Here is a 9,710-nt window from a genome sequence, read left to right on the forward strand (position 1 = left end):
ACTTTTTGTATTTCTTTAAATATTGTTTGGCTTCAGTCTCATACAAAGTTCTTTGGAATTGGATTGCCCCTTTTAATCTAATCATTGTTAGAGTGATTCTAGAAGAGCCTTTAGTTTAGAACTAGTAACCTTACTAATGAAGCTGTACCCTAATAATTCTACCCGCTACTTGGTCTATTAGGAGGTCTTTCTACTCTGACTGGCCCAGTGCAATCTTTCAGAATGTTCTACCTAGGGGCGCCTGAGTGACTCAGTGGGTTAAAGCCTCTGCCTTCGGCTCAGGTCATGGTCTCAGGGTCCTGGGATCAAGCCCCAAATCGGGCTCTCTGCTCAGCGGGGAGCCTGCTTCCTCCTCTCTCCCTGCCTGCCTCTCTGACTACTTGTAATCTCTGTCTATCAAATAAATAAATAAAATCTTTAAAAAAAAATGTTCTACCTATTCCTTTCTGGTATTTCTTTCCTTGGCTACCATAATTTAATCACACACATGCATAAATAGTATTCAGCCAGAAATTTGAGATGACCCCTCCGTAGCTCCCCTCTCTCTGTACTCTGATCTGCAAAGTCTGGCTGTGGACGCTTCAACTCCAAACTCTGTTTCCTCACCTCAGCAAGGTTGATGGACTCTGGGTACCTCCAGCACTGAGACCTAGAAATGGCAGGCTTTGTGCTTAGGCATTTGTAGGGTTACCTTGTTGGTTTCCTTTCTATTAAGGATCACTGTCTGTGCTGCCTATTGTCCAGTGTCTAGAAACTAATGGTTAGTATGTTCTGTTCGTTTTTCTGATTAATCAAGGCAAGAGGGTAAGCCTGGTTCCTCTTATTCCATTATGGCCTAAAGAAGTTTTAACTGTGATTCCTCCCCGTTATAACATACCTGAGGAATCTAATTTGAGAAGAAGAGGTAAAATGTATGTTTTGAAAGTTTGTCAATATCTTTGCCTATCCTGGCCTGTTGAAAATAATTCAAAACACTGAGGGTCACCTGACAGTCTCAGCCATAAAGCATGAGACTCTGGATCTCAGGGTCATGAGTTCAAGCCCCACACTGGGTGTGGAGCCTACTTGAAAAAACATTTTTTTAATTAAAAAACCTGAATTCTCAAACTGGACATTATTACGATATATTTGGATATGTGGTAATATTCAAATGTACTTCTTTTGCACAGTAGATATCTAAATCACCTGCTATATGAAGCCATTAATTTTATAAGCCAAAATATAGTATATGCAAGTGATTAACTGATAATCAAATTTGTAGGTAGAATGTTATCTTAACACTCTGAAAGTAGGGGCACCTGGGTGGCTCAGTGGGTTAAGCCTCTGCCTTTAGCTCAGGTTATGATCTCGGGGTCCTGGGATCCAGCCCTGCATCGGGCTCTCTGCTCAGCAGGGAGCCTGCTTCCCCCTTTCTCTCTGCCTCCCTCTCTGCCTTTTTGTGATCTCTCTCTCTCTCTGTCAAATAAATAAATAAAATCTTAAAAAAAAAACCACTCTGAAAGTAGAAAGCAATTTATAAAAGTATACCTGCACTTATCATAAAACCCAAGAATTCTACTCCTAAGTTTTTACCCGAGAGAAATGAAAGCAGATGCCCACACAAAGACTTGAAGTGAATATTTATAGTAGCTTTATTTGTGGTGGCTCTAAACTGGAAAGAATCTAAATGTTCATCCACATGGATAAATAGAACATTACTCACCAATTAAAAGAAATACTAATTAAGTACTAATTAAAAGAATTACTAGTATGCAGAATAACATGGCTGAATTTCAAAAGCATGCTCAGCAAAAGAAACTAGACGAGAAAGAATCTATATGAAATTCTTTTTTTTTTTTTTTTTTTTTTTTTTCCTATATGAGATTCTTTAAAAGGCAACTAACTAACTATGGGTGCCAGGGTGACTCAGTCAGTTAGGTGTGGACTCCTGGTTTCGGCTCAGGTCATGATCTCAGGGTCCTGAAATCCAGTCCTGTGTCAGGCTCCACACTCATGGGGAGTTTGCTTGAGGATTTCTCTCCCTGTCCCTCTGCTCCCTGCCCCCCATCTCTCACTTTCTCTCTCTCTCCCAAATAGATAAATCTTAAAAAAAAAAAAAAAAGGCAACCAACTAATGTGTAGAGATAGAAATCAGAGATGTGATTGCCTAAGGTAGAAGTGGGTAAGTATTGAGTGCAAAGAGGTCATAACGACATTTTGTAGAATTATGGAATTGTTCTATATCTTGATTAATATGTTGGTTTCACAGGTATATACATTTGTTAAAACTTGTCAAACTGTATTCTTGAAATCTATTCATTCATTTTATTGTATGAAAATTATACCTCAAAAAAAATTGACTAAAAAAACTAATAAGTGGGTTTGACAGATAACCTAGAAGTGTTGGCTGAAATCTAACACATTTAAATAATATATAAACGTGTATCTGTCAGACATATAAATAGTAACATTTATGTAAAATATTAGCAATCAAGATTCTGATTCTTTTCTGAAATTCAGAGTTCTTTTCAACCTTGTACTGCCTTGGGGTGTGAAATGAGAAGGTTAAGATAGAAATTCTTTATATTTGGCTACAAAAAAGAAGTTTATACATTTAAAAGTTCATTTTTAAAAAATCAACTTAAAACATTTTTTCCCCCAGAAATCTACCTGCCAAATCTGTGGAGGAAGCTTTACGTCACCGACAAGAATATGATGAGATGGTGGCTGAGGCTAAAAAACGAGGTATAAAATTGAAGCCTAATTGGTATATTTAATTTATTGATGTCAATCAGGAAGCTAACCCGTTGGTTAATTTCAACAGGAGGATAGATGATGAAATTGATTAAGTCCGTTTTTAAGATGATGCTAATTTCTTATTTTTCTAACTAAATCTGTTGTTAAAAACAAAATGTCAGGGATGCCTGGGTGGCTCAGTTGGTTGAGTGTCTGCCTTCGGCTCAGTTCATGATCCTAGGGTCCTGAGATCGAGTCTCGCATCGGTCTCCTTGCTCAGCTGGGATCCTGCTTCTCCCTCTGCCTGCTGTTCCCCCTGCTTGTATGTGCGTGCTCTCACTCTCTGAAAAATAAATAAAAACCTTTAAAAAAAAAGTCATACTTTCTCTACAAGTTCTTTTACAAAACTAATAGGAGAAAGGCAGCAGACTGAGAATTCTTAAAATTGCAGTGATAAGGGGCGCCTGGGTGGCTCAGTGGATTAGGCCACTGCCTTCGGCTCGGGTCATGATCTCGGGGTCCTGGGATCGAGTCCCGCATCAGGCTCTCTGCTCGGCGGGGAGCCTGCTTCCTCCTCTCTCTCTCTCTCTGCCTGCCTCTCTGCCTACTTGTGATCTCTCTGTCAAATAAATAAATAAAATCTTTAAAAAAAAAAATTGCAGTGATAAACCTTAGACTACTATTATTTTAACTTATGAATGGAGATGATATGAATTTATTTCATGAAGTTCACCTTTACAGTTTTTAAGCTTTTAATATAATTTAATAATTTTTACACTTTAACTTTCTGTATGACTGAGAATGCGATTTGAAATTAGAATTTGCTTTTGTAACTTAATAGAGTCTCTCTAGAATCCCAGATGTGTCATTTGGACAGGCACATAAATGTGTATTTTGGTATATAAATACACACATTTATTTATTCTGTCTCTCCTCCCACCAAGAAGTATAATGTAAGGATAATTTAACAGTATTTATTTACTAAGCACCGTTAGTTCAGTGTACATTTTCAGAAAATATTATACAGCTATGTATATTTTTAGGCACAAGTCTTTTAACAATGAGTTTTTTTTCTTTGACTTAAGTTAGTGGACTACTATTATAGTATACATTTCTATTTTGTGGCATTATTTTGGAAATGAAGTTAATTTTTTTAATATTATAAGAAACCCATAAGGCCAGTTATATCTTTCTAAAAGCCCTAATCATTTAAACATTGGTTGGGTTTATTTTACTATCTAGAATTTGAAATATTCCTGCCATACCCAACAAATTTTAATTGACTCTGAATTTTGACTTTACTAGTTGATTAATGTTTATGATAGTTATTGATAAATACATAATCCTAACAACATGATATGGTAGAAATAACATTAAATTGGGAAATCAGAAGGTAATAGCTTTACATCAAAAAACAATATATATGGCATGATTCTGGTTAGTAAAAGAAAGAAACACGGGAAGTATAAAAAAGACAAATTCAGGGAGACAAACCTTAAGACACTGTTAATCACAGGAAACAAATTGAGGGTTGCTGGAGGGGAGGAGGGTAGGAAAATGGGGTAACTGGGTAATGGGCATTAAGGAGGGCACTGGTTGAAATGAGCACTGGGTATTATATAAAACTGATGAATCACTGAACTCTGCCTCTGAAACTAATAATACGCTATATGTTAATTAAATTGAATTTAAATTAAAAAGAAACCCCCCAAAAAGAAGGTAATAGCTTTAATCTTCTTTGATACTACCTGGATATGACTCTGTAAGTAAACCTAATGTTAGTTTCCTTAAGTCTGAAGTGCATGGGTCAGGTTGACTAGATTAAGGCTAAAACCTTTTTTGGTTTTGTTTATTATTATTAACACTTTTTTGTTTTAAAAGCAGTGGAACTCTCTACAAAGAAGCCTTATATAGGGGTTCCTGAGTTTGCTGAGCTTCTGACTCTTGATTTTGGCTTGGATCATGATTTCAGGAGCTATGGGATTTAACCTTGGGCTCTGTGCTCAGTGGGGAGTTTGCTTGAGATTCTCTCCTTCTCCCTCTGCCTCTCCCCCAACTCCTGCTCATGCTCTCTCATAAAATAGATCTTTAAAAAGGAAAAAAAAAAAGAAACCATATGTAGAATCTGAAAATATACAGCAAATAAAAGAGCTGCTGCTTACTTGGCTTCCTGCTTGCTGCTTAAAATGATTTCTGAGGCATTTGTGAAGCACAATTAGTAAACATTCTGGCTAGCTGACCTCTGAAGTCCCCACTGGGTCTAAAATTGCATATTCTATAAATAAATGTATGTAAAGCATTACATATAGTATACTGTTATTAATGCATTAATAATTATGGTGATCAATGGTATATAATAAATATATTAATATGACATGTTATATATCATAATATAAAACATGGTTATAATTTCTCATATATATTCTGTATAATTATTTTATGTACATATTCTCTTTTTGAGGAATTTCTTGTTTTAAAATTGTGACTTCTGATTTTCTGTTATGTATAATTATAGTGTATATTATATAATAATATATGTATTTTATCTCTTCTCTTTTTGAGGCATCACTTGTTTCAGAATTGTGATTTCTTATTTTCAGAGGAGTGTTGTGTTTGTGTGTATGTTACAGTTTTTAAAATTTCAGTCTAACTAGTAAAGTAAGACATCATAGTAGAAAGGTTTAACTATAATAGTGCCATTGGCAAAATTATTTTTTAATGTTATTTAATGTGAATTTTTGAAAAGATTCATTTATTTATTTTAGAGAGCGTGAGCAGGAGGAAGGGCACAAGGAGAGGGATTGAGAGCACATTTCAAGCAAACTCCCTGCTGAGCACAGAGCCGGCTGTAGGGCTTGATCTCATGACCCTACGATAATGACTTAGGCAGAAACCAAGAGTTGGATGCTTAACCAACTGAGCCACCCAGACACTCCTAATGTCATTTTTAATGCCTCTTTTTTAGACTTAGGTAGAAAGAGAAGGGCATAGGGTCTAGCTTTTTTGTATTGAAATAATTTTTGCTTGTTTAAAACAGAAATTAAAGACGCCTATAAGAGGAAAAAAATAATGAAAGAACGATTTAAACAGGAAGAAAATATCGCAAGTGCAATGGTAATTTGGATCAATGAAATACTGCCCAATTGGGAAGTAATGTAAGTAAGCAGACTTTTCCTGAATTCCGGTCTGTCTCCAAAGATCTCGTGTTTCTAATTCTTCATTTTTATTACTTCCAACATGTATCTCATGCTTTGGCTAAATGATACTGTTAATCAGTGTCTGAAAAATTTCATGATTATTTCTGTGCCTTTAATTTTATGAATCCCTCAATCTCTAATACCTCCCTTACTGACCACCCTCTATGCCCGTCAGAATTGTACCTATCCTTTGAAGATATCCATCTGAAATGGGAGTTGATCCATGAAATGTTAATTTCCTCAATTACCATATTAATTCTGGCATATCTTTTGTCACAAGATGCACTATTGATGTAATAGCAGGTTTTTGCAAAGAAAATATTAAATATGTATATTCATTGTAAGATGCATTTATTAAATGTTATGTATTAAAATGATTTTTAATGTTTTCTTATAATTATAAATACGCTGTAAATGATCTTTCCCTTCTGTAATGTCCCAATATAATTTGAGACTTATGTAGTTCTTGCTTTACTTTGCCTTTTATTTTCTGATAATATTTTTGTACATGGCTTATCTTCCCTCTAGACTGACTGGAAGGTAGAAGGGAGATGTAGTCTGCAGAGCCTAGTGTAGGGTATGCATAAGGAATTTGTTGAATATTGGTACAGTGTGACATATAGCACATTAAGCTCTTTACATAAGTAATCACATTTGATTCTTACAGCCTTTATTCTCATTTATCTTATAAAGAAGCTCAAGGCCAGAAAGGTTAAATAATTTGCCCAAGGTAATACAATTAATGAATAGTTAAACCAGATTTGAATTCAGGCCTCTCTGACTCCAAAACCTATACTTTTCAGTAGACTAACACTGCCTCTCAAAGACTCCTTATCCTTAGTAAATACCTTGTGGTTTTCTTTTTGGTACTGAGTTGACAACAGATTTTTATGTTCCTTTTATCCTGTTTCTTATGTGATTGTCCACATATTTCTGATTCTCTCATTGTAGCCGATAAGTGGCAGTTGTAGATGGCAGCTCCCTTTAAATTACTGTTGTCCTCCTTTAGAGTACTGTTTATTCTTTAGGTTTCTGTTGCCTATAGACATGAACCCCACAGAAAGAATGCATCATATACTTAACCATGTTCTTAAAAAATCATTCAGTCACTTGGCCACAGACTAGGTAAACCATCATGCAACTAGTGTTTTTGGTATAAAAAGTAACTCTCTCCTTTTTTTCTCCCCCTTTAATTCTAGGCGTAGTACGAGAAGAGTTCGAGAATTGTGGTGGCAGGGATTGCCCCCTAGTGTTCGTGGGAAAGTTTGGAGTCTAGCTGTAGGAAATGAACTAAATATCACTCCTGGTTTGTATTCTATATTCAGTTACTCCCACCCATCCAAATAGCCATCTGCAGTGTTACAAGGCAGATTATTAGATTGACCATTTAAAAAGACATTGCCATATCTAATGTCATTTTAAGAGCATGCCTCATTCCCACTCCCTGTAAAACCTGGTATGGTTTAATGAGTAAGTTTTTTACATAAATAAGATTTATGGGTTTTCCTTTAGTTGACAACCATCAGTAGTATAATTGACATCCAAAATCTTGACTGCAGGTAACTTCTTGGATTCTAGGTAGCAGTGGATGTATAAGTATATAAAAGGAAAAATGAAATAGTCTGATGGTGGGAAGGTATCCCCTCTGTTTAAAAAAAACATAAATGCTGGTAGAAGGCTAGAAGTTTCTTTTCCTACATCTCTACCCAAACCACTCCTTTCAGATTTGTATTTGAAAATTTCAAATTTAAAAAAAAACAGAAAAAGAAGTAAGAAAGACTCTCAAAGAACATTTTATTTTCTTATGCTTTTTAAAATCTTAAATGATAGAAGTAAAATGTAAAGTAGTTTTGATGCAGTAAAAAAAAGTTAGTTAAAATTAGGATGATATCAAATAGAGGAAAATGTAAAGTAGTAACTAATAAAAAAATGTTAAATAGGTTTGAGTGATAATGACAGTGCTAGACAGTGGCACCACAGGAAGACTGAGGAACTCTGGTATAATTATGTGAATAGATTGTTGCTGTTACTTAAAAAATGTTACTTACATACTAGTTTTTTAAAACTCAAGCAGTAGTAAGGAACAAATTGTATGTTTCTTCCCACTCTTCTACCCAGACTCCTGCTTTTGATCCTACTGTAAATACAAGTTTAATGTATGTTCTTTCAGATCTTTTTTTATACACGTTAAAAAAAAGTGTGCATCAAGTATGATAATGTTTAAGGCTTCTCTTTTTCTTTTCTTTTCCCCCCACAAAAAAGAATGTATACCATAAGCTTATTTCATGGCTTATTTTTTTCACACTATAATCTGCCTTGAACATCCTCTTTGTCACTGCATACAAATATACATTATGTAATACTGTAGCTGCACTGTATTCCAGTTTGGCTGTACTATAAATTATTTAATCATTTTCTTGGTGATAGTCAAATCAATGACGTATGTTAAAAGAACATCAGGGTACTATTTTTTACCTCTCAAAAGTGATTAAAATAAATGAAAATTATCCGCATAGGGTATGACTGATAATAATATAGAAATATTTATCAAGGGCCTCAAAAAATAATCTTTCACCTATCTATTCTAGTTCTAAGAATAAGAAAATCGTCAGGATTGGGTACAAAAGCTTTTTTACAAGGATACTCATTGTAGCAAATAAAAATAAATTAAAAACTGGACAGAATTATAAAAATCTGAATATTTATCTTTAGTCTTAGAAGTGATACCAACTTTGGTATGATTATGATTTTTTATAAAAAGATTTACTTGAGAGAGAGAGAGTGAGAGAGTGAGAGAGCATGATCAGAGAGAGGAGCAGAGGCAGAGGGAGAGGAAGATAAGTAGACTCCCTGCTGAGTAGGAGCCTGATGCTGGGTTCAGTCTCAGGATCCTGAGATTATGACCTGAGCCAAACTCAGTAGTCAGACGTTTAACTGACTGAGCTACCTAGGCACTCTTATCAATGATTTTTAACACTGATTTTCACAAATATCCCATAACAAACATGTTTCCTTAAGCAGACTTTTTTTTTTTTTAAATTTTAAAAATATAATTTAAAGGAGGAATTAAGTGGGGTACCTGCCTGGCTCAGTCAATAGAACATGCAACTCTTGATCTTTGATCTTGGGGTTGTAAGTTCAAGCCCCATGTTGGGGGTAGGAGTTTACTTTATAAAAAAATAAAGGAAGGAAGGAAGAATTAAAGAGTTTTTAATTTAGGTTAGAAAAGATTCAAGTCTACCTAACCTAACCATTTCCTCCAAATAAAACAAAGTTTTGTTTTGCCCTCTGTGCTTGAAACGAATTAAAAGGAAATATTTTTACATTACAGTCAGAACTCTCAGATAAAACCCTTGACATTAAGGATTGTTGAACATACAGTAATTGTTTTAAGTCTTAAGAATCTTTTTTTTTTTTAAAGATTTTATTTATTTATTTGACAGACAGAGATCACAGGTAGGCAGAGAGGCAGGCAGAGAGAGGAAGGGAAGCAGGCTCCCTGCTGAGCAGAGAGCCCGATGTGGGGCTCGATCCCAGGACCCTGGGATCATGACCTGAGCCGAAGGCAGAGGCTTTAACCCGCTGAGCCACCCAGGCGCCCCTAAATAGCTTTTTATAATGCCTTGTTTTTGAAAACTTCAGTTAGGGTCTAACTTCCCATTCTTTGTTGAGCCAAATGATACAACGGCAGGGGTGGTGGTGGTGGGGGGGCTTGGGAAGCTCAGAAGAGGTTAAACAGGGGTACAACCTGGGCAGAGAGGCAGGCAGAGAGAGGAAGGGAAGCAGGCTCCCTGCTGA

General features: G+C 35.5%; 1 protein-coding gene across 1 annotated transcript in view; it reads left to right on the forward strand.

Annotated features, from left to right (window-relative positions):
* LOC111144923 (TBC1 domain family member 12) overlaps positions 1–9,710 on the forward strand; it is a 102,391-nt gene that overhangs the window by 73,894 nt on the left and 18,787 nt on the right. Inside the window, exons 4-6 of the mRNA XM_022499533.1 lie at positions 2,642–2,724; positions 5,753–5,870; positions 7,112–7,218. Coding sequence (XP_022355241.1) covers positions 2,642–2,724; positions 5,753–5,870; positions 7,112–7,218 — 308 coding nt within the window. The remainder of the gene's footprint in view (positions 1–2,641; positions 2,725–5,752; positions 5,871–7,111; positions 7,219–9,710) is intronic.

The sequence above is a fragment of the Enhydra lutris genome, unplaced genomic scaffold, assembly GCF_002288905.1.
Source record: "Enhydra lutris kenyoni isolate GAN:26980312 unplaced genomic scaffold, ASM228890v2 scaffoldscaffold12, whole genome shotgun sequence".
In the NCBI taxonomy this organism is placed as follows: Eukaryota; Metazoa; Chordata; class Mammalia; order Carnivora; family Mustelidae; genus Enhydra; species Enhydra lutris.